The following is a 24,639-nucleotide window of genomic DNA, read 5'->3' as shown; positions in this document are numbered from 1 at the left end:
TGTTTAAACTTGTTACTCGCTTTATTGACCTTGCTCCTTTCTTTGACCTAAAAGGCATCCCCCCTCCTTGAGTCCAAATTCCCATCCTTTCACTTCTTCTCTCCAGTAACAGTCCCAGAATCACCTCCCGTTCTTTCCTTCCTTAGGCTAATCATAAAATCAAGTCAGTTATTGATGCATGTTTCTAAAAGATAAAAGTAATTCACTGCTAAATGCTCAGTTCATGCACATCATGGGCCCCACTAGCCTGCGTTACTCCTTCCTGAGCCTCCCTGATGCTTTCCATCCAAGTCGGGATGGTTAACACAGCCATCTTTTCACTAATTTCTTCAACACGGCTACAAGTTTCCCCCATGAACTTCTACTCACTAGGAGTTCCCTTTAATCTAAATTCCTCAAAGCTCACCTTTCATGCTTTTTTCCCTTCTCTCCAATGCTATTTTCTCCTTTATTCTTTCACACTGCAGTGATAAACATAACAGGGCTTTTAATTTAGGTATAGGACAGGACTCCTGCTCAGTGCTGACCACAAGCCTCTGAGACACCACGCAAAATGCAGGTGTTTCATCATAAGGTTCAATGCTATAATATAAAAGGAAAGCTAGGCTTCTGGATTTTACTTTTATTTTTTCAAAAATACTTTTGTTTGCATTTATCCAAACAAAATCTGAGTGACAGAAGGGTGTAACCAAGTTCTAACAGGACTTGAAAATGTGGCACTTCTCTGATACGGTGGAAAATCAGGTTAAAACCAAAACCGATTCAGCACCAGGCCTTGCTCTAATCTCTTACATACCAAGAGAGCTCTGAACTAACAAACCAGACTCTCTCACTTTCTCCCAAGAGGCCCAACTCACTTTCGTTGGTAACATAAGACTTTGGCCTCTAGAAATAAAGGCTAGGACATTAACTCATTATACCTGTTTGCTTGTTTATTTTCTGAATGGGAAGGATGCCAAATTTAGTGAAAAATCTCCTGGTCACAACTGCAGAAACTCTTTTCTTGTACAGTTCTCTCTCCTTTTCTCTTCTTTTTTGTTTATGGTTAAGTTATATCACATGTAGAAATGGTTTGGGGTAACCAAACTGTACATAAGTATCAAAGTCATTCCAGATTCATTCAAGAAAACTTGTATGACTAGGGTTTCCTTTTCCTTCTCTCAAGTTTCTGTATCTTCCTGCAACAAAATAGGAAAATCTAGACCTAAATACAATATAACCTAAGTAAGGGTATATTCATACCAAGGAACAGGATGTTAGTTTCAATTCTAGTCTTAACTTCAAAATCTAACTAGTGACTTGAGCCTTCTGAGTCTCCCTCCCCTAACATCTAACTTCTTCTGAAACATTTCTTGCTTCTTCTGGAAGTGTTTAGTCATTTACCAGGTTTTGCCTCAGGTTGAAAATAAACAAGTAAATTAATAAATGTACATTAAAAAAAAAGTTAGAACACCATGCATAAACCAAATACTTAACATGCCATGACACAGTAAGTGGAAAAATATTTCTCTTTAAGTCACTGTACATCGTAAACAAAGCCTAAGTTCATATAGCACTAACCAATAAGTTTACTACTGAGGATTCAATAACCTGGAGTATATAAAATAACCACAGAACGCTCATCACTCCCATGATATTATACCATGTCATTAATTATTTTCAGATTCTATCTGTACAGCTTCTGAAACAAAATATTTACTAATCTTCCTTTACATTTCTGACTGTTTTAAAGCCTAATTTAAATACAGAACACCAAGTACTTCACTTCAGCAGGAATAAAATATCAGAGCTGATTTTCAAAATGCCTGATAACCACAACTTGGATACCCTAGGTGCCAGAGAGAACTTTTGCCAGATGCATAGCTTTTGGTCTTACATTCGTTACATAAATTGCCTAAGCACAGAACAACAAAGCAGCATGCACAAGTTGCTTTCAGCATGAGTTTTTAGCTACTGTGCATGCACAAAAATTTAAACAAGAGGCAAAAATAGCATTATGATCTTTGAAGCTTTTATAAAACTTACCCTTGCTCATCAGAAAGCTTTTGAAACAGTCTGAGAAATCAGAAACCAAAAAAGAAAAGATTCAGTGTCTTGATATTCATAACAACGTTAACACCATCAGTACACCAGCACTCTCACTAAAGTGAAGGGGAAACCAAAAGCTTGAGGACCAGCCAGCATGGAATAGCACATTGGAGATCTGACACTAGTCAAAAAACACATCAGGACTTGCATGATGTGTAAGTCAGGCAGAAAACTGACAGAACAAGGTGGCCTGCAAGTTTCCAACGCTTCCGATTTAGCAAAACTGCATGAACAGAGCCTTGTATTAATTCTGCACCATCTATTCCAGTGCTGCTGAACAGCATAATGCTCAAAAGATACTCATTTCAAGAAATGAAAATTAATGTCAGCTTGAGTCCCAACAAGAAGCCTGGCTTACAGAGGCTGTTTCCTTGTTACTTCAATGATTTCTGATACTAAATGAAACTAATACTTAGAATGGATAAGAATAAAAGGCCCTATATAGAAGTTTAGCACATTAAGTGGAGAACAAAATTAATCCAGTGTGATTCAAGAGGATTTTTAGTATTCTTGAATATGAGTATTTTATTCTATTGAATGAATTCTTAAAATGTGAAATATTTTCAAGCACTTCAGAAATATTCCTCAGTGAAGCTCACACTTTGTTAACAGTATTAAGCTTAAAAATTAAATGTAGCAACATCAAAGTATCAACTGGAACATGGAATTGTCTTAGTCACAAAGTAATGATGCACAGCTGGGAGAACTGCAACTTGCAATGCCGTATTTTCAGACGTAAGGAAACATTGGGAACCCCACTCTCCCCCAGTAAGGACAAAATCCAAAGGAGATCTAGGAAGTAGTTAAAAACAGTATTCAGTCAGAGAAGAGAAATTTTGAGTATATCAGGAAAGGATTAGGGGAAAGTATTAATCAGGACTGTATGAAAGCAGGGGAAAAATACTGGCAGAATAAAACATGTCACAGTGGAATTTAATATTACATGGACACACAACTTGCATGCACCGTAACTTTGGGTGGGCAAAACAACACTAATTTTTTTTTTTTTTTTCACCTCATCTAATCGTCTCAAAACTGTGGCAGGAGAGTTTACAAGCATTTTCAAACTTAGGTGCAAGCAAGAATATCAGAATGCTCATTTCCAGAATTTGTCGTTAAAGCATTCATGTGTTTCAGACATGTTTTTACCAATTATACCAGGGGAAAAAAGGAAATATTTCTAGCCTCCACAGTCTTTTGAATAATCACTATTCCTGTTCAAACATGGAAAGAAACTTATGCAGAACTTTGAGCCTGAAGGAATGATAACATATTTTCTCTAAAATAGCAGCCTAAAACTAGAAAACATTGTAATTTTTTTGTTGAAAATATGGTATTGCAGTCATGAGCTTCTATTCAAAGCAAATAAAAAGCTTGTCCAGGACGCCACGAACAAATAGCAGATTGGCACTCTACGAATGGTTCAGCACAAGACGATACTTTTCTGAATGGAAAGTTCAGTGCACTCAAGCTCAATCCGTGCAGGACACAACCTGACCTCTCCACCATCTGCCGTTTCTTGTGTCTAACTTTGCTGGCCTCCCTGATGGCTTCCCACTTCTTCCAGTCGTCTTCACTGCACGGACCTGGGATGAAATTTACTGGCTGGACGTTGCTTCCCACCTTCCAAGATTCAATCTTGCGGGTCAGCATATCGTCCTTCTTATGGCGGGAAGATGGCGACAGCACTCTGCCGTTGCTCTTTCTTTCCTCCGGTGTCGTGTTTTTTTCAAGCAAACACAGAAATTTGGACCGGATCTCCTCTGGAAGACTCCACGGATCAGGAAAGAGTGCTGGGTGATACTTGTCTGGAGCGCCCGATAAAGGCACCTCTTTTTTCTGAGAGAGGACTTTACGTAAAATCATGTCATCCTTTTCCAAATCTGGAATCACAGGTTGGCCCTCTCTGGGTTGCAGAATTATCTCACCCTCTAGGGGAGGCTCCTGCTCAGAGAATTTTTTTAAATACCGGGGGTCTTGGAGAACAACTTGATTCACATGGAAAGCCCCAGTTTTCCGAACAAACAAGTCATCGTTTTCTAAATCTGGATACAGATATCCATTTTCCTCATCTCCTTGCTTGCCTCCTGGTACAAACGAAATATTCTTTCTACATTTTATGAGCCTAGGGCCAGAAGTAGGATCAATTTTGGTCTTCGTTTCAGAAGACAAGTAGTCAGAGTATTTTTGCAGGGCCTGAAGTAACGAAAACTGACTGAAGCATATAAAACAAAAGGAGGGAAGTAAAAATATCATTAACTAGCAAGAGACAAGCAGATCACAATGTATTGTGAGATACATTTGGTTTAGACTTGCAGTATCCCAAGCAGTACAACTACACCACTTGGCATTCACCACCACTAACCATAGCACAGCACACGTCAACCAGCGTAAAGGTATCACGGCATACTGACCTGCTCAGAAACAGCACGCTTACATGCTCACACACAAAGCTAGTAACCTATGCAGCATGTTACGCTTTTGCATTTACGTGTTTCAGAAGACCAGCAACTTACGGCTACATTTAAAAAAAAAAAAAAAAATAAACAAAACCAAAATAGTAATAACCAAAAAAGCGTGACATCACAGGACGTGGTTTAATTTCATTTAGCTGTTGCATATCCAGCTATTTCTTTTTGATGCAGCAAGAGTACAGCTCATGCAGTAGTATCAACCTGGGCTGATCAGAAGCCTCCAAGATTTTTCCTTCTGCAATCTGTGACAATGAGCTTCCCATATATTCAGCAGCTGGCTTATAGTTCTGATCCCTTCTGCAACTGCTGTTCCAGTCAAAACTTGGTCTTGCTTGATTAGCAACAATGGCAGAGCTTTGTTTATAAGCAAATTCCTCATCCTTGGAATCTGATTTCTTTCTACTGTGCAGCAGCACAAAGAATGAGCAGAGGGAAAGAAAAAAAAACACGAAGTGTACTCATTGAGTAAAATGCACAGTGGCAACAGTGCAACAGTGTAATGAAAACAATATTTCAATTATTTTCTCAAAAAAAAAGAGAAAACAGATCCTGCTGCTACACTGGAAATAAAAATAAAAAATAAAAATAAAGTCATACAAATACACTTTATTTATAGGTTTTGCACACAGGAGAGAAACAGGGGCATGCATGAAAACGCACCTGAACCCTTGAATCTCTTTATACCAGGGTTTGAAAGAGGATTTCCTGATTTTTTTCCATAGCAATTCTTCTTCTGGAGTCCAAAACTTAGGAAGAAATTTGTCAAAAGCAACAACTGTATTTCCCGCTGAAGAACTTAGCTTGCGAAAATAGAGATCATCTTTTTCAATGTTTGGGATGCCTATTTCTTCTTCCTCGTCCTCATCAAAATACCCAGATAATTCTGAAGGAATGTTAACTCTTGGTTTGTTTTCCTCTTTAGTATCCAACTGCCTCTGCCTCCTCTGGTTACTGTTCAAAATACCCAATCAGTTAAGATATTTTAGGAGCAACTTGACATAAAGAATGCAAAAAGACATGCTTTTTGGCTCAGGAGTTCAACCTTGTGAATAAAGCAAAATTAGTTCTCAATTCCACCACTGCAGCACCAGAAATAATAAAATATATTAAAAAAAAAAAAGTTAAATGGTTATATCAGCATCCTATCGCCTCCAACAAAAATACGAAGTTTGACAAAAAAGGCATAACAAGTTATCAGCTGTGTTAAAATGCCGATTAGAAGGCTAACTTTATAAAGTTATTTATGGACTGCAATTTAGGTAATACAGTAGTTACTGGATCTTGGATTAGTATCTCTGACCTCAGTGGTTCAAGCATTGCAGCTAGTGGACCAGCTGGATAACTTTCTTGTGAGCAAGATTTAGGAGAGTCATTGCGCAACACGAAATGATGTCCAGGTGCAGCAGAGCTTACAGGGCTCTTTTTGACTAGAAATCTACGTTTTGCTAAGTCATCCATAACCACGTCAGGCAGCCTTCTTTCATCTTCTGAATCAGAGCCACTGTCATACTCATAGATCATCTGGAGGGAAGCTGGATTTGTGAGCCCACACTCTGATCTGCTATTTTGGCAGGAAGCTACGGGATTCCTTTCACATCCACTGAGGTTGACCAAAACAGGAACAGAATGAAGACAGTGAAGTCACGAAGGCAATGACGAAACCCAAGAACTGCCCACTAATCTCATCTGTACGCACCAAGAAGCCGGACAACCAAAATTCATCACCATATTTTGGACGGCTTTAATGATAAACTAAAACCATAGGTCTATCTCTTGTAAACTTGCATTTAAGATAATTTAAATCCCCTCCATTGCGAGTCTGACCAGCCTCAAAACATAACCAGTTTTCTGGTGTTTGAGTAATGTGGAACAAAGTAAAAAAAAAAAAAAAAAAAAAAAAAAAAAGAAACGAAAGACCAACCACACCAAAACATCCCCCCATTAAAATACGGAAACTCAAATACTTTACTTTGTATTGCAGCAACAGCAGCTTTTCTTTAACTAATAAAGAAATCATTTATTTAAAAAGTCCTAAATCAAAGTCTGCTTTACTAAGACCGCGCACCAGTACCTTGAAAACGTTCCATCTGACTCAGTGAAGACAGGACTTGCCCAGCTCCTCCTGTTGTCCTCATTCTTCTCTGTCCTCTTCTTCCTTAAGGGCGCCGGCACATACGCCGTCTGCTTGTTTTTGTTGGGTAAGAAGCGATTGAAGTCAGTGGTAGGTTTCGGTTCAATCACAGAAATCCTACGGTAGGACCTGTCATCTTTATGGGAGTCATGCATTTTGAAAGGCAGTTCTGAGTCTGTGTCACTGTCGCAACCTTAGAAGAAAGGGGAGAAAAGGGAAGGCACAAACATTATTCGCTAGACACAAGCTTCTAGCCAGAACTTGCACCAAAATCTTCTAAAATCAATTTAACTCCATATTCAGGACGTTTCGGCTGCAAATTTGCTAAGCTACTGACAGGACAGTAGGAGGGGTATTTTTAGAAGGTTGTGGCAAAGCTGCGATAGGGTCCATTAAGCTGAGTTTGGTTTGCATGCCCCTGCTACATTTGTTCCATTCTTTCACTATCACTACACCCTGCAGGAAACAAACCGCTAACCTCTAGATTGAAGACATAAAACAGCACAGAAGTTTTTAATTAAAAACATACTTGCCACTCAAATTTACTAACAAAGACAAGTTACCAGCAAATAGTATAGCAACATGCTCATCTCACCTGATTAATGCCCAGTAGAAGCCCAGGGTACGTCACATACGTAGCATGGCTACATGTTGCTTTGCTCAGATCAGAAATGCTCCATGTGGCCTCGGCCCAATGATTTTATGTTATTCACATGGAACAAAATCCAGAAGTGCACTATTTTTATAACTTTAAGTTAGACTACAAGTTTGTATTGAATTTTAAAACTGGGAGAGAAACACAGGTTAGAGCTGTACAGGTACAACTGTAGGGACACAGGTACAACTATAGGGATCCAGTGTCACAAACTTTCTTCTTGTTACCTTTCTTTCCATGACAAACTATCAAAAGTAACAACTACTATTCGGTTTTTAACCTAGGCAGGAAAAACCTATCGAATATCGAATATTCACAAACAGAGCGAAGACATAGAGGTTTGACATATCCGCACTAGGAACAAGGGAAGAGACTTTTGCAGCTGTTGAATTTTAGGTGATCCCATCAGGATCTGCGTTCTAGCAATTTCCCTTCCTGAACTACGGGAAAATACCCTGCACATACACACACCCTAATGCGGCAGAGAGCGCAAGAGTCCCAGCAACCCTTCCTAGGAAAATTCATGTGAGCATTGCTTTGTTTCTACCAACTGTTAAAGGTCAATATTTGCTTAAGCAAAATGCAACTGCAGCAGTTGCAAAACCAGAGTTGCCTTTCAAGCCGATGTAAGTACCGGGCACCTGAAGTACTAGGTCCATACATTGTCTTCTCCCACATTCATAAGACTTATGTCAACAAAAGATTTAAAAGAGGAAAACATACCTTCACTGCCACCTTTCAAGGTTATATCTGACGAAAAGCTTGTGGAGGATCTTGAACCAAGAGAGTCCAAGCTATCGAAGGAATCGTCTCTTTTATGGCTAGCTGAAGACGAAAAGGGCTCTCCCCGGTCAACGTACCAAATATCACCGTACCCACTATCCCTGCCACTTCTGTTCAGGTGGCTGGACTCTTCAAGTGCCTATGAGAGTAGGTTTTGAAAGGTCTTTTACAATAATTTAAGATGCAAATGCTACTCATGAGTTTTCACTCAAAAATTTTTAAAATGCATTTTGAGTGCACAGACGAACCTTAACAAAGACTACTGCAAACCCCTAAAAACAACATGTACAACAGCTTGGATAGGAGATTCAACACAAGGTCTTAAATTTCTCTTATCTCAGCCAAAGGGAATCAAGACAGGGCTCTTCACAATCTACCTCATCAATCAGAGCAGGTGGATTCTGAATTTCGTGATTGTATAGGTAGCAGAAGAATCAGTGTAAGCTAAAAATCAGTCCTTTCACATGGACTTTGATAGCAAGCAAAACAAACAAAACAAATTACTATGCTCTCCAAACTAAGAATAAAATTAAACTGCCAGGAGATTGTTTAGAGTTGATGCTGTAATGTATAGCAAACTATAAAATTCAGGCTATTTGTTTACTATTCTTTTTGGATTCCTTACCTTAGTCAATGCTTGCCCTAGTAACTTCTCAAATGCTTTAAGACTGAGGTATGGACCATTATAATGAGGGTTACTTTGAGCTTTTCTCCCAAGCCAGTATAATGTAATCAGAACCTAAAAACAAACAAAAAAAACCCCCAAATACAAACTTAATTACTTTCCTCTCATACCATGTACCAGTACAAAAGAATCTCAGCATGCTGTTAGAAATGTTTTCCACAATGAACTGTAAAATCTTCTTTACAGTATTAGCTATGATCTCCATCATAACCAATTAAAGAGTGTTACGATGCATCTCATGTATCTCAAGTAAGCAGATATAAGTACTGTTTCTAATTATTACATTTATTTGGGAAAGTAAGCTGCATAGAGATCATCATAAGATGGCACTAATTTGCATCAGATAAATGAACAGCTGAAGAATAAGGTAAATATGATAGTGCCATAAGCAGAATTGTTTTAAAAATATTTAATCAGAATTAGTGTGAAATTGTTTCAGAAAGCATTGAAGTAGATGTGTCTTACATTTTTCACTCTTCTGTTGGTCTCCTCTGGTCTGAAGCAGGGCAGGGAGTGAGAAAAAACAAAACAAAACAAAAAGTTTTAAAATATCTGACTTAAAATTTAATTATTATTCAAGCTATAAAAGGTTTTAAGCCCAGTTAGAGGCCAGTGTATAATATGCAACTATGACTGTTCCAAAAGAAATAAAAAGCATTTCGCTTTGAATTCATAGTCATAACTCTGTACTATTTCAATCATTACATATAATGCGAGAACTATGCTTCCAAACTTCATCAGTTTAGTAACGAGTGAAAAACTCTGCCCTTAGTCAGCTAGAGCCTGTATCCAAGAGGTTGGTGACCTTCATGTAGAGCAAAGCTACATGACTGAACATGACAATGTCTACTTCTGCTTCCCATGAGTTCTCTGGGATCATTTAGGTCAACCATTTGCAACAGGAGCAACGTTCAGCTGTCTTTATATTTCAATATATTTTCTATACTGGAATAACCATAAATACACTAGGCCTGTGTACTTGGGCTACAACCAATGCAAAACTTAGGACATTCAGGTAAACCAATGAGCACAGTTGAGACCCAAAATGCAGGCAGGGAGATACTTCACACACTCGAATAACAGACTGTGCTCCATTCACGTGTTTGCTCGGCTAACAACAGAAGCAAACGGACAAGTTGTTTACTCTTTGTGAGCAAAGTTTCTTCGCTTGCATTACTACTCTCCTTCTTTGAACTATGCTTATTGGTTTCCAAACCTTTTCAGCAACTTAGGATAGACACAGTCTGAGCAGAAGAAAAAAACAAAACAAGAAAACCTCTGCTAATCTAGAACCATCAGTCCCTCATTTATATAGGCATGTATTAATTCTTCGATGGCACTTAACCAAGGAAAAGAAGAACAATTCTGGATGATGAATGTACTGTCCCAGAATCTGTGTAAAACAACAGGTATATAATTTTTTACCAAAAGAAAATCCCGAATAAAGAAGCAATGCTGAAAGGCCTTAAAAGTCATTTGTCACCTACAAACTCCACAGCTGCTTCTCCTCTGAGGCATGCAATTTGCAGAAGATACAGTTTGGATCCACTTGCTAACATTCTCCAAGTGAAATAAGAGCCTTTTATATGTACAACCTGGCCAAGCTTACGACACACATCCGAGCTTACGTGCACAAGCCATTGCCCAGTTACCCCCCCCCCCCGTACATTGCATTTAAAATAGCTGGGCAAATATCTATTGGATAGAAGTGTGATACAAACTGAAGAGCTTTTAAGAGGAATGACTTTTTCCTGTGAGCATCAAAATAAAAAAAGCAAGATTTTAACTCAATTGCAGAAAATGAAAACACAAAACGAAATAATTATATTAAATAGAAGTTCTCCTTCATAAAGTGTTATCAAAATGCAAATACTATGCAGTACTATGCAAAGAATTCAACTGGGGTCTTGTGTACAGCTCTGAACAGCTAAAGTTCATAGTAGGGGACAAGACAGAGGCACTAACCTTAAGGACAGCAAGTTATTTGCTGCTGTGAGAGGAGGCATGACCCTACCTTCTCTAACAACCTGTTGCTACCCAGCAGCGAGCTCCTGCTCTCACCTCTGCTCCCCTTCAGAAGTCTGGCTCTAAATACACGGGGTTGCAACACTCAGTTTTGCACACCGTATTTGAACAAATCAGTTAGAAGATGGAGTGCAAGAACTTCAGCAATGTAGCCTTTAAGCTTTTTAAACACTCATGGACAATTATAACCTTATTTTGAACGTAAGTCTATAGCATTGAAGTACACACACAGCACTGCTTGTGAGACATTTGTCCTACGAAAGCTATTCTAGGAACTGAAGGGGTAACTCACTGAAGTATCTTCATCAATGCAAATAAACACCAATCCTACATTGGGCAACTGTGAAAGAAGTCTGCTTTTTCATGTTTTCATCCAAAATCGTCAGAGCCCAGTTGATGTAGACTATAGTCTTTATGAAAATATTATTCTGTGTAACCTAATTTCTGGCTTGAATAAATGAATGCCATTATGCTGAAAGTTATAAGCAGGCTGCTGCTTTGCTCAGGAGGGCTCAGCCAAGGCTGCATCTTAAAAACAATCTGCTGAAAGAAGCGGGTTCCTCTCCAAATGACAATTCAACACCACTTACTAAATCACTTCGTGTCATTTCAAACACTACCTGCTCTGTCTTCCCAGAGGTTTTTATATCTCCTTTCACTAACAACGCAACTTCTCTAAAGATGTCTGAACTAAGCAAAGGAAGCTGCTAAGGAGAGTGGTTAAGATCTTGCAGAAAGAATTTTATTCTGAATGCTTCATCTGCTCCTGCCACAGTCTCAGCATTTTAGCATTCATTCTGAAGTTTAAAAGAAAAGCAACGCCGATCCTCTGCGTTACCTAACCTAACCCCTATGTCAAACCGCAGCTAACAAAGGGGTCTCAAAATTTAAAAAGTACAACTTTTAATTCACAAAGCATGAACCTTAATTGTTGGCAGTGGTTTCAATAAAAGTTTATGTACAACTTCAAGATTAGCCATCCTGGAAAATATCTGTCAAACGTAGCATGAAAGTCTAAAGGCCATGAGATAACAATATGTGGGAGTTACTATAACAATTATGAAGCACAACTGCACGATTCCAAGTTGAAAATTGATCCAAAAAGATGTGAAATAACCACCCGTGGAGAAATAATACCTTCTGTGTAAATCATCTCATCTACGTCAATCCTTTAGCAAACAGAAAGAAGACAAATGGGACAGAAATAGCTCTCACTTGTTAGCAGGTTATACGCTTAGAGACCAAATACCTCTGTTACATCTGAACACAATGCATATTCACAGACATCAGGATATTTCTCTAACGAGGACCACTCTACAAGAATTAAACAAAGTGACACAGCAGGTCAGCAGGCTGAGCCGCAGCTCAAGGAATTTATTCTCAGCTCCGCTGTTTGCTCGAGGTTAAATAGCAAAATTAGTCACCAAGGCCCTAGCCTCACAATACAAAGGCTTTGGCAGCAGCTCTAGCTTAAGGATTTCCTGGTCTCCCTTTCCCTTCCAGCCGCTCCTGTTTGCTGCCCCTGTGGTTATGCCAACATAACTCTGAATCACACTGTGGTTTCACGTTGTGCACCAGGACCAGAGGGCTGTGCCCGTTTCTTTGTTTGGGTTTTTCCTAATAGATATTTTCGAACGCCAAATTAACTTGCTCATCTGTTTTAGAGCACGCTCGTACAAGTGACCGCGTCAGCACCGTGGCAGAGGCAACACGTTGCCGCGAAGGAGCTGGCAGGGGGCTCGGTGGAGGAGGACCCTGCTCCACACGTCGGTACCATGAGAGTCCCCATGTGACGAAACCCCAGCCAGAGGCACTCTGTGCTTCCCATTCATCTGCTGACGCTGAGCTCCGAGGATTGAGGAAAGCTTGCTAGTATTATTTTAATGCACGTTGAGGTATTTTAAAAGTTAAAAAAAAATTGTACAAGACATTCATATACCTCACAGTAGCTAGCAGACCACAGTACTTTAAGAAATCATGAACTAGACTTTAACCAATTATAAAATATATCCATTGGCAATGCTGACACTTACACAGACACCTCTCCAGGGCCTCCTTACAAAAAAGCAGTGCATTTTAAGTAGCTACTTTTAGGTTTGACTTATTTCAAAACTTTTAACAAATAAACTCAGATTTTGTTTTCCTAACACATTATACGGGTTGGTTCCCCCACATCCTAATATGTATTAAATTCCAACGACGAGCAACTCATGATGTCAAATCTACTTTGACGCTTCACTTTGATGTTCTCCCTGGAAAATAACAAAGTGGAGCTCAAGAAGAAATCCAAGATACCAGAAGTCTGAGTAAAATATTGGAAGATGATTTTACAGCATCCTGTTCAGAAAGCGTGGCTTTCTGAGGGTCTGTTTCTCATATAGAAACATATTTAAAATATAGATGTCAATCTACGATATTTAAAAAAAAAAAAAAAAAAAAAAGCTAGACCAGCGTATCCTCCTCCCCTAAATGAGGGTTATCTCCCAAGAAGAGGCCATGTGGTCATGCCCAAAGAGATAAGACAAATCCAATCCCATTTACGGGGAGAAAGAAGGGACGGAGACACTCCCACTGATAGAAAGGAATGTGCCAGTGACAAATGCACCCTGCCCAGTGCCAAACCCTTCCCTTGGTGACGAATACTCCAGAAACCTCAACAGCTGCCAAAGCTATCTGTTTTCCATCCCTTCCTCTGTACTACAGATCTCACAAACACAGGACTTGAACAGATTTCTGTTTAAAAAGATGTATCGGTGCTCTCCCTTTGAACTTCCATCCACCAAGGCAGCAGTTCCACCTCCCAGATGCCCACTGAAGGACTTGGAAGAGCCATGCCCTGGCTTGGGAGCCAGAGCGGATCAACAGGCTGCAGAACAAGCCTGCTCCCAAGCTCCTTGCCGAGCTCCAGGCGCTCTAGCCCGACACCGATCAGCTTCACTTACACTTCTGCAGAGGACGTTGGAGGGTTTGAAGGATTCTCCACCCCCGCCGAGGTATGCTGTGCAGGAGACAAATGCCGGCTGTCCAACTAGCAGTGAGCTTGCGCTAAATTTCAACCTCTTTGGCCACCTACTCAACTGCTATTAATATTGCCGTTACCGGATCTCACTGAATTCCCACGTGCTGCTGAGAATAGAAAGGCTCCAGTGGAAGATGGGGCTGCCACATGGGTACAGAAACATGAGGACATTCCTCCAGCACTTGGATTCTTAGCGAACTGATATTCAACCCCGAGAGCCACAGTTCACTGCCAAGATTGCTGGAAATAAAACGGTCGGGTTATGGCCGCAGCGTTCAAGAACAGCTTTTGGAAATGCACCTTTCTATTTCACTATAAAAAGCACACATATTTTCCATAGCAACATATCCACCAGACCCAATGCCACTTACATCATAACAGCACACAGAGTCAGGTATAAAATGATGCAGAAAGCGTTTCTCCATGCCCCTACAAAACCACCGGCTGGCAGCAAGGATCTTTGCGGGCCCTGACGACCGAGCAGCCTGTACCCACCCTGCACCCTCACCTACTAATGAAGGGGCTGAGGGGTGGAGAAGAGATGCCCAAGAGGGGAAAGGTGGAGAGGGAATGCAGCCGGCCAGCACCCTCTGGGAACACGTCCCCGTCCATCACCTCAGAACCTGTCCTTTCATACTGCCTCTTGAGCATGGTACTTCCTTGCTGATCTCACCCATTATGCTTCCACGCTATTCTTAAATCCCTTATCAAAACACAAACAGGCGCTTCTAGAAATGTGCATCAGCCCCGGCAAGTCACCAGACACTAACATTATCCATTTCCTCACGCTCTTTTCCCACCCCTCCCTGGGTGGTCCATCTCTGCCAGCTTCCTCATATCCCAGTCTAATCTACGGGTTCTTCCAAAGAGAAAACTAATATTCAGGATAGTGTAGGGCAGAATGCATACCTGTCAAATAAAAAATAAAAATAACCCCCCTAAAACCATCCCCAGAAGAACAAGCCCATGCAGAGGAGTCTGGCTGATAACCTGAGCACTCCTTGGCTCTTGTCTCAGGGGTGGGCAGAGGAAGAGGGATGGAGCACTGCTGCAGCAACAACTTGCAGAGAAAGAGGAGACTGATAGGATCCTGCAGCTTCCTGCTCAAATATAAGCTATATTAAAGAAAATTAAAGTATTTATAATAATTAGTGTAGCTTTGTTGACTGGTCCCTTTTTGTGTCTTTTTCTTACTCCATTCCTAAAAAACCCTAAAAGTCAGCATCTTCACTAATTACAGGTAATTAAACTGGATATTTCTTCTATTGTTTTGTTTGTTTGTTTTTTCCACGGCAAATCTAGAATTTTTCCCCAGTCTGTATTGGTTACTTTAAATTCCAGGTCTAGCCTGGTACTTATGCAAAAATAAATAGCAGGTATTTTATTTCTGAAAGCTACCAGTCACGTGCCATATACTTTGGCCAAGAAGCATGAGAACATCCATTGACTTTTATGAGAAATGATGGACTATCTGCACAGAGAATTAGAAGTTGTGGAGTTGACTCCAAGCTCACACGGAGTGTTAGGAGTTCTCAAAGGAAATCGGTTTGTTCACATTCAAGAGGATGTTTGAATTTCAGAGGTGAAATTAATTACTTTTCAAGAAAAAAAACACTTCAAAATACACAGCAATTTACATAGACTGATAGCTAGCTATCATATCACTACTTACACATCCTATAGATTTTTACAACTTCCAAAGTATTGGTCTTTAGAACTTGGAGCATATTACCTTGCTGAATCTCTCCTTCTTTTATCTCCCTGTTGCCTTTTTTTTTTTTTAACCTGTACGTAATTCAGTTGACCCTTGCACCAGGGTTATACTAAATGTTACCACTTCTACCTTTTTCCTTCCTTGTACCTTCTCGAAATTTTGAGATCTTACACTCCCCCTGCCAAGAATCAACAGACTTGAGCTCATCCTGTTGATCATTAGGATCATCGTCTACGTTAACTTCTCTTGCATTTAGTTTTGAAGATCCTTTACCTTCATTCCCCCCCACAAAACTAGACCATATTGTGTAAATTTTGTAAATTAATTTGAAGAGAGAAATCCATATGGGGAACACACAATTGTGCTAGCATTCTTTCCAAAAGGAATAGTTGGTATATCTGGGGAGTCATTCTGAAAAATAAGTATCAAAATAGGCAATTAAGTGCAATCCTGTAAGTTTTTAGAAATACAGACAAAAACACATGAAGGTGCAGCTGTTAACTAGCACAGAAATAGTTCAACAGCATTTTACAGAAAAATATTCTGTATAAAGTATACTATTTGCTTTAGCTAAGCTGCAGCAACCATGGCAACTCACAGTTAGCATTTTTTCAAGACAATACCGAAATTCACTTTCTCTATTGCCTGATGCCTCTTTGCCATTATTAAATCAAGTATTTCCAAAATTGTTGTCCTTTTTACTCCCACTCTTACACCCAACTGAAGTATCTCAACACCCCCTCTTCCCACAAGCAGATACCAGAGGTAATTTTGTAGAATAGCCCTCAATACTGACTCATTTATTCCCTCTAAGCATTGCTCAGACACCTCTGCACCAACTCCAGGTACGGATAAACAAGTTACTGCAAGGTAAGTTAGGGTAAAAAATTTTCCATCTACGAACTACTCCATAGCAACTGTCTGTATGCACTCTCTTACCCTCGACCCCCAGGATTAATACAATTGTTCAATTTGGATAAAGCATTCCGAGGTGGTCCCTTGGGAAGAGCTAGGATTTGGCAGGTTATACAACTTCGCTTGCTCAGAGAGACAGAGAGATTTTTATAGCCTCTACAATCAGAGAGGAGAAAAAAAAACCCACAACCCTTCTGCATTCAATCTCCTCCCTTGGTCCATGCCCAGGGAAAGATTTGGTAAATGTAATCCTTTGTTATTTTTGTGTCAAGCAAACAGGTGGTGATGTACAAGTGCCTTGTGTATAAGAAAAACAGTTTACCACAGCTTATAACACTCAATAGTGAGGTTTATTTAATTTCTCAAGGTGTGCAAAAAAAGATAAAAAAACATAACTCAAGTCTATACTGTATAATTTATACCAGATATTTGGCAACGAATATATCCGCTGATAAAGAAAAAAAGATGACTGACAGTAAGTTATACTGCGTATTGCTATGTTCATGCCTGTGCTAACATCAAGTTTCACCAGCCCAAATAGGTATCTGCTCGGTTGCTGTTGTTCTAATGCATACACAGAAAACAATTCACCGCAGAGGTGACTCAGAGTTAACAGCAGAAACTACAGACGCCCTATTCATGGCCCGTGAGTGGGAAGTAATCCAGACTTCAGTCCACTTCAGTCGCCACCTCTTCAGGGGAGCCAAGACCCATAAATGCCAGGTATACGCATGAGGATGGATGCATCCTCCTGAGAGGAGACAGACCCCTCGCGTTTTGGGGGTATGTGCGATATGCAGCACCTGGGAGTCACTTCACAGATTTCTGATGGCTCATTTTTTTCCCCCTAGAGCAATTCCAACGTAGTGTTGGCCAAACTATTGTACAGGAGGTCAGAGAATTGGGGCAGTGTCTACCCCAGCCCCCCTTTTCATTCTCAACTTTTGTCATACTATTAAAGAACAAATGCTCTACCAGTTTAAAGGGGGATTACTAAAAGCACAGCTTTTGGGAAAGTGTCATAGAGCTAGGATTTTGGAAAGAATTTAGATTTATTTATAGAGATGGACAGAGCGAAGATGACAAAATGGAGGTACAAGGTAAGTGCAGTTTATTCCATGATAAAGATTTTGGAAACAAGTTACAAGTGATGTTGGAATTTGTCCTTAAGTAGAAATAAATCACTACGGCATGACTGCATCATTTAGTTTAGCCTCTACATTTGGAATAAAAACTTTAAAGGACTACTGGGTTTTCTCAGTAATATTTTGGCAAAATATTTCACAAGCAAATAAGAAGCACTGAAGAAATTATAATGCTTCCTTTTTGAAATTTTGCCGTATTTTCTCTGTGTTTCTTTGGGTTACCCTAGCAACACAGAGCACAACATCATCACTCATTACACAGAGCACAAAAGTATGAAACACAGACTGAACCTGACTTCTCTCTATTGAAGTCAGTCCTCTATTAACTTAGGCTGATGCATATATGCCCAAAAGAAGCGAGGTACACAGATATAACTGAACTTTATTATTTCCTATGTTTTCTTGATCTGCCTTCATTTGTGAAGACATATTTAGAGCCAGGAAAGAGCACTTCAATTGATGCAGAATCAAATGTTAATCTATTCAACCTTATCAGAAAAGAATAGTGAAAGAGGATGTATTCCCTTGAATCAGCTCTCCCAGAAGACATGGTGTGAAACAGCAACACAATTTAAAACAAAAAACAAGATACAAAAATCAAGTAAAATTCACAAAGTGTACTCCTCTTAGTAAAAATGTGCCCTTTTGTTTTGGGGAACAGACAAGGTCTAAGATAAGCAGATATTATTTTCCATATTTGCTACAATTCTCACCTCCCATCCTCAGCTCCTGCAACATCCACATGTAAGGGAGCTCCTTAGAGATATAACTATTCTAATTCAGGTTCCTTATGGCTTCAGATTTATTTCTGTAACGTTTGCAATGACTAAATTAAATTTGTTGCTACCAATATTACTGGATAAGTATCAGCTTTTTGTATTAGCTTTTTTTGGGGAAAGAGAATTTGTCCACCCCAGTGGACAACAGTGCTTTAAGGCTACTTAGAGTTGCCAAGTCAGAGGGTATTTTTAAACATTTGCTCAAAACGTTAAGTTTTGTGGGCCAGATTTTCTCGCCAAGTTTTTAATGTTGGAAAAATGAATGCTTCTTTACTGCAAAGTGAGAGAATGGGTAAAAGTCCAAATACTTACTGTGCCAGAATGTTAGAAAGCCTGTGTGGGAGGCAAAAAGGGGGAAAGGGGGAAGTTAATCTAGTCTGACCATATACCTCTGAAGTTGGAGAATTTACATCAGTTCTGAGCATCCCAACCTACTGAAACCAAATGTGCTATTAGTCACTTGAGAGTTTCTGTTGTAAAGTTAGAGAAGTCTGAGAATAAAAACTTGAACAAAATTAATGATATGAGAAAACAATCCCAGCCAGGGAACTATAGATGATCTCACACCTCTCTTTCACTGGTACTCACGAAGTATGTAATTTGTACCACAAAACTGATGACTGAGGGAAAAAAAAGCTTAATACACCAATTAAGGCACCACGAAAATGCTCCAACAAGCTATTATAACTAAGTCTGGTGGTAGGGAGGGAGTGGAACAAAATGATCCGATTCTGCTCCAAGTGAGGCCATGGCAATATTCCCAACATCTTTAATGACTGCATGAGTAAATGCTAAATTAGGAATCTTCCTTCTCATGAGAAAGGAGATACTATATGCACCAACTCTTGGAAACTACAGTTAGCCATCTGCAGAATTTCACCAACTGTCTAGCCAGATGAAGCACTGGAGAAGTACGCTCCTTAAAACACACATGGTGGTTGTAAGCTATCCTTCCCAGAAGTCAATCAAACCGCAGAGCCAGGATAACAAAAAAGTAACCCCTGGGCTCTGGAAGAGGCTATTCTACAAATCCTTTCCCCAACAATCCTCATCATTTCTACACAAAGACCAGGCAGTCTTTTTGACCCAGATAAGGTTAACAAAAACCTTAAGACTCTCATCTAGGAATTCACAGCTTCTGAAGACTAAGGGTCTCTTGAAAACCCTGTGAATGGCAATCATTATTGCATTTAATCATTGCAAAGATTAAATCAAACTAATGCTTAAACTGCAAAGTATGTCAATGGCACCAGTTTGCTATGAGGCTCAGCTTCATAAGGGACAGTACGCATGTTGTGTTAGTGACTGCTAAATCCAGACCTGCTACCTTGGAAGTGTCTATGGAAGCAGCCCTTTTGACCTCAAGTTTTTAGGCCTATTTGATTCAGAAATCCCAACAACAACAGTGCTGTCACTATATTCACTGTTTTACAATTCAATGAAAAGCCAAGACCTTATCATCCCCCAATTAAGACTGATAATCTAGACAGGATGAGAAATGCAAAGGCAGTTCGATAAAACTAATCGGATGTTTCTCCTCTTGATTACACTTAATTCTAGTGTAGCCTACCTGAAACAAATTACAATTGGGGAAGAATCACACAGGAAGCCATCTCAGAGGTCTCATCACCAATGTGCACATTGCAACAGTGAGACGCAGAATAACTTCCAAGGTCTGCCCTCCTTCTTTTCACCTCCAGGCTAACAGAGCTACAAGAAGAAATTAACTCAGTGCAATGGAGGAATAACCAGTAGCATCCTCCAATGAGGACAGGATAAATCAGTCTCTGCTGATGGTTTAGGAATAGGGTGTCAAACTGCAGCAAAACTCAGCTGCTCCTTGACAGGAAGGCAACCACCGTAAAGTACAGGAGAAAAGAACGGGATGGAAATAGCTTCACCCTTTGACCCACAGATAGCACACATGGGAGATAACCTTGAGCATTATCATCATATTTGGTTGCCAGATGGCAAACTGTTGACCACGTGATCCACACAACACTGAGTTTTTTGCAATATACTTTCACTTTCTTGCTGCATAGCATTAGATAGCTGGAGAAGGCCATGAAAAAATAGCTGGAGTGCTCTTAACATATTATCCTCTCTACATTTCAGCGTAGATGCAGTTAGTGGCCCAATCAACCTGCTAGAGTATACATTTTAAAAATAAATCTAATAAAAGTCACTGTTGTAGATGTTTTTTTAGCAAGTGAAGGTACAAAGACATGCAACAGTCTTTATCATCAAGGAAATACATTTATGGAATAGTAGTACAGTGTACAAGTTTTCTAAGATACTCAAAAATAGCTTATACTGCAGTGTTAAGTTATGCAAGCCTCATCTTTAATAACATAAATCAGTACTATCAAAAACAGCTCATGATATAACAAATCAGCCATCTGTTTGATGCTAATTTATTGGAAGACACTAATTCAGAACCACTGCAGTAGTCAGATATTTATTGCTCAGAGAGAAAGAAGATGAATGTGAAGTCTTTTGCCACACTGCATTTTAAAGCTCTTCGCTTGGAAAACAGCACATTGAGTACATGTAAAAGTATGCACCCCAAAATTTTTTTCAGGCAGGAAAGAATCTCTGGAAGCTTTTGCTAGGGAAAGAAATACAGAACTGTTGCATGGACTCTGGACAGAATGTCAAGTATGTAATTATTTGAACTATTATTAAAAGTAACATAGTTATTACTTAAGCTCCTGAAGGAAAAACCCTAACAGACGCAGGATAGGTACACAGGTGAATATATTTGAACTTTTTCATATAATAAAGTTACCAACAAAAAACAGGCAATGCTTCAAAAAGGAAAGCCACTAGGAAAAGAACGATAAATTAAAAGCACAATCATTCTTTGCAAAGAGAAAAAACAAACTCCTGTCAAAAGCACTCCCAAATCGCTTCTCTTTTTAAGCAGTGACATTGAAATTTTAGTATTGATGAATGCTGATAGCATATAAATCAGCAGACTGGATTTGAAGTAAACAGGCCTTTTAAAATACATAAATGCACATTTAAATTCATTCTGTGATGATTTACAATGTGTAAAATTTCAAATACACTCATTTTGAGTGTCATACCAATTCCCCTCAAAAATATGTTCACTAACACACTCATGATTCCAGAGCAACTTACAGAAATAAAAACTGTTTTGAAATTCTGCTTTCTTCAAAAAGGTTTTTATTTTTGCTAATTTTGGCTTGCATAGAGGATCCTGTGTTTCACGGGTACAACCAAGCCTTGCCAAAGTGCTTTCACAAGTTGAAGACTGGCCAGGGAGTACCACCAGCAGTACGAAAGCTTTAGTCAAAGCAAAAAGCAATTATCTATGAAAAATTAAACATATAATTATCTAATGAACACAGCATCACAGTATTTACCCTCTTAAATAATTATTAATTTTATTGCAGGTACAAACATTAGAATGGACTGCAACTTGCTTTGTTTAATGAGCCAACTTCTTTTTCTGCCCTCTCTATTCTACAAGGCTTTTTAGTTGACCATCTATACCCAGTTTGTCTTACACTCTTGCCTTTGTCCCTGTATCTTGCTGTGTTGACCATCACTTAAAAAAGAGCCACACGCTTTCAAATCCTGGCTACAAACTAATTTCTGCTATATCCTCCACCACGAAGGAAAGTATAAGGTAATTTTTTCTAATAATTACCCACTAATTATTTTTTGTATGTAAGGATCAGGGCATTACACACTTTAATAAGCAAATGCATGGAAACCTCTACAGCTACCTTTTGTAATACCATTAAAGACTAACCTTTTATAACCGTCACCTGCCCTCTACTTCAAAGCGGGCACTCTTTGAGGCTGACCTGGTGTTACTGTTTGTTTTGTGAGTTGCCTGGCAGAGACGTCTGAGCAATGGAGAATGAAAACAGCGAGAAAGCATCTTCACCGGGTATCCCAAATTAGCTGGAGAATTATCAGAAGGCTATTCCAAATGACGGCAGCAGTGGCACGTGGACCATGTACGGCCAAGGAACTAGAAACTGAGAAGATGCTACACCCTCTTCATTTACAGTAAAAGCAGATGCTAGAATATTTTACAGGTACAGATTAATCTTAATACACTTGTTTTGAAACTGAAGGGAGTCTTCATAATTAAACATATAGCATTAACAAAGAAGTCACAGTACCAAGAGCTGAAGTAACCTCAAGTAATTAGCTGGAGTACTCCCTCATGGGTGAAGGTAGAAAAAACACTGTTTAGTAGTTTTCTTCCACCATTTCCACTGCTCCTTATTTCAGCTTATAAGGAGCCCAGTCTCTTCTGCGACTACAGATGCACAAATAACAGGAACATGTTCCATTAAACATTGTATGCCAAAACCTACACGCAATTAAGCTTGACCAAACAGTTTCTAGGAGCCTGAACGTATTTGCTTTCCTGACAAAAATTCTGCAAACAAAAGCTCCTTCTATAACTAAGGTACGCGTGCCTTTGGTATATGTCCATCAAAAAGATTCCTTCCCCTGGAGATAAAAGCGAGCTTCTCTCTCTCCTCTGACTGATCAGACAGCAATATGTCATTTTTACATGACGGAAACCACACAAACACATTCCTGGGCAACAGGAGACTAGAAGAAATTTCCAGTGTTCACTGCCTCCCCACCTCCCCTGAACCAGAATTAAGCCAATACAGAAACTTTCAATTCAGGCTCTTCTTGGACCTGGAAAAAAAAAAAACACCAAAATCTGTAGGTACGCAAATGCAAACCATTCTGCCATATGAAGTGTTGTATTTGAAAGTGAGAAAATACATTTCAGTGATGCTGACAACAACTTGCAATGCTTCTCTAATACTAGTGACCAGCTGAAATCCATTTCTCAGTCATAGTTAAGAAATGAAGGGCTTGATTCTTTCACATCAGCTTTGAATCAAATTTTGCTGCAATTTCTTTTGTCCTCGCTACATTGTCCTCTAACAAGTTCTGTAGAAGAACACAGTAATTTAGGTGGAGCTCAGGTTAGATGGCTACACCAAGCAGCATGGTACAGAAATACTAAAGCTCTTGTGGAAAGGGAAAGATGGCTAAAGGAGAAAGCTGTGACATGATGTTACTCCAGCAGGACACAGTCACAGGTGCCTACAACACATGCTCCAGATGCGCCGCGGTGAGACACAGCTCTGGGTCAGTGCTTGCAATATTAGCAGCAGAGGCTGCTGTTCCCATGACTCAGGTGTTAAGCCAACCCAGCACACCCTATCGTGCAGACCTACCTCTGATCACGTAAAATGAAGGGAAGCTATGTAATACCTGTACCAGTGGACTCTTCTCTCCTTCACAGACTATGTTACTCGGGAAGAAGCATTCACTGTTTTTTGACCTACTTCTACTTCAGCATTTTTAATTATGTGCTCATACTTGAGCTGCTTGAGGGAACCAAGCCTTTGTCTTTTATTCTCCTCATATATTGTTATTGTCAGTTTCTATTTCTATTTAGACAGTTTTTCAAGCCATTGCACTTTCTCACTGTAAAATTCATCCTTTGGGAAAAGTTATATAGTAAAGGCTAAAAAAAAAGTGCTAAGAAGTGAACTTATTTCATGTACTAAGTTCATTCTTAAGATTAAGATTTCTTATCTCTTCTCAGCCCTATTTCAGTTCGAGTTTCAGTTCAGTAAAGATTTTCCAACTGCTCAGATTAAGCTCTAGTTTCAGAATGTATTTTTAATCCCCTTTGGATTCAGATTCTTCTCGGTTTTTACCTTGTCCAGCTTTCTCCCGCCCTCCTCTGCCCTGTCACATAAATACACTTTCTGAGAAAACCAAGAAGCACCAACGCTTCATTCCAGCTTTTCTCCTGATAAAACTCACGCTGTTCATTAAAGGAAGTAAGTTTATCAAACAACTTTGGCAGAAACTTGACACAGCATAAGCATAGAGTTATTATTTTGAGGGTCTGAACCAGCACGCTCTTCCAAAGCGGTGCTGGAAAGCCAGGTGATGAGCTGGATGTGTCCTCCTGTGTACACAGCCTCACGCACAGCTGAGAGCAGCTACTGTGCCCTCATCGCTCACACCACACCCAAGTAAGCAAAGCTCAGGAACTCTTGCTTGGGTACCATGTTTGGTGCCATCAGTCCCTGGATTCATAGATTTAAAATCCTATCCAATCAATGAAAAAGAATACTGAACAGAAAATAGAAGTAGTAATTTACAAATGCAGCCACATCATTTTGGTGCTGATCACCACCCT

The 24,639-nt window shown here is 39.6% G+C and overlaps 1 protein-coding gene across 1 annotated transcript in view; it reads right to left on the bottom strand.

Annotated features, from left to right (window-relative positions):
- LMO7 (LIM domain 7) overlaps positions 1-24,639 on the bottom strand; it is a 133,162-nt gene that overhangs the window by 37,223 nt on the left and 71,300 nt on the right. The window contains exons 5-11 of the mRNA XM_050900323.1: positions 9,282-9,312; positions 8,757-8,870; positions 8,072-8,270; positions 6,634-6,886; positions 5,223-5,513; positions 3,587-4,303; positions 2,026-2,055 (exon numbers count right to left, since the gene is read on the bottom strand). Coding sequence (XP_050756280.1) covers positions 2,026-2,055; positions 3,587-4,303; positions 5,223-5,513; positions 6,634-6,886; positions 8,072-8,270; positions 8,757-8,870; positions 9,282-9,312 — 1,635 coding nt within the window. The remainder of the gene's footprint in view (positions 1-2,025; positions 2,056-3,586; positions 4,304-5,222; positions 5,514-6,633; positions 6,887-8,071; positions 8,271-8,756; positions 8,871-9,281; positions 9,313-24,639) is intronic.

Source organism: Gymnogyps californianus, chromosome 1 (assembly GCF_018139145.2).
Source record: "Gymnogyps californianus isolate 813 chromosome 1, ASM1813914v2, whole genome shotgun sequence".
NCBI lineage: Eukaryota > Metazoa > Chordata > Aves > Accipitriformes > Cathartidae > Gymnogyps > Gymnogyps californianus.
Note: the sequence above shows the minus strand (reverse complement) of the source record. Positions and strands in the feature narration are given on the sequence as shown.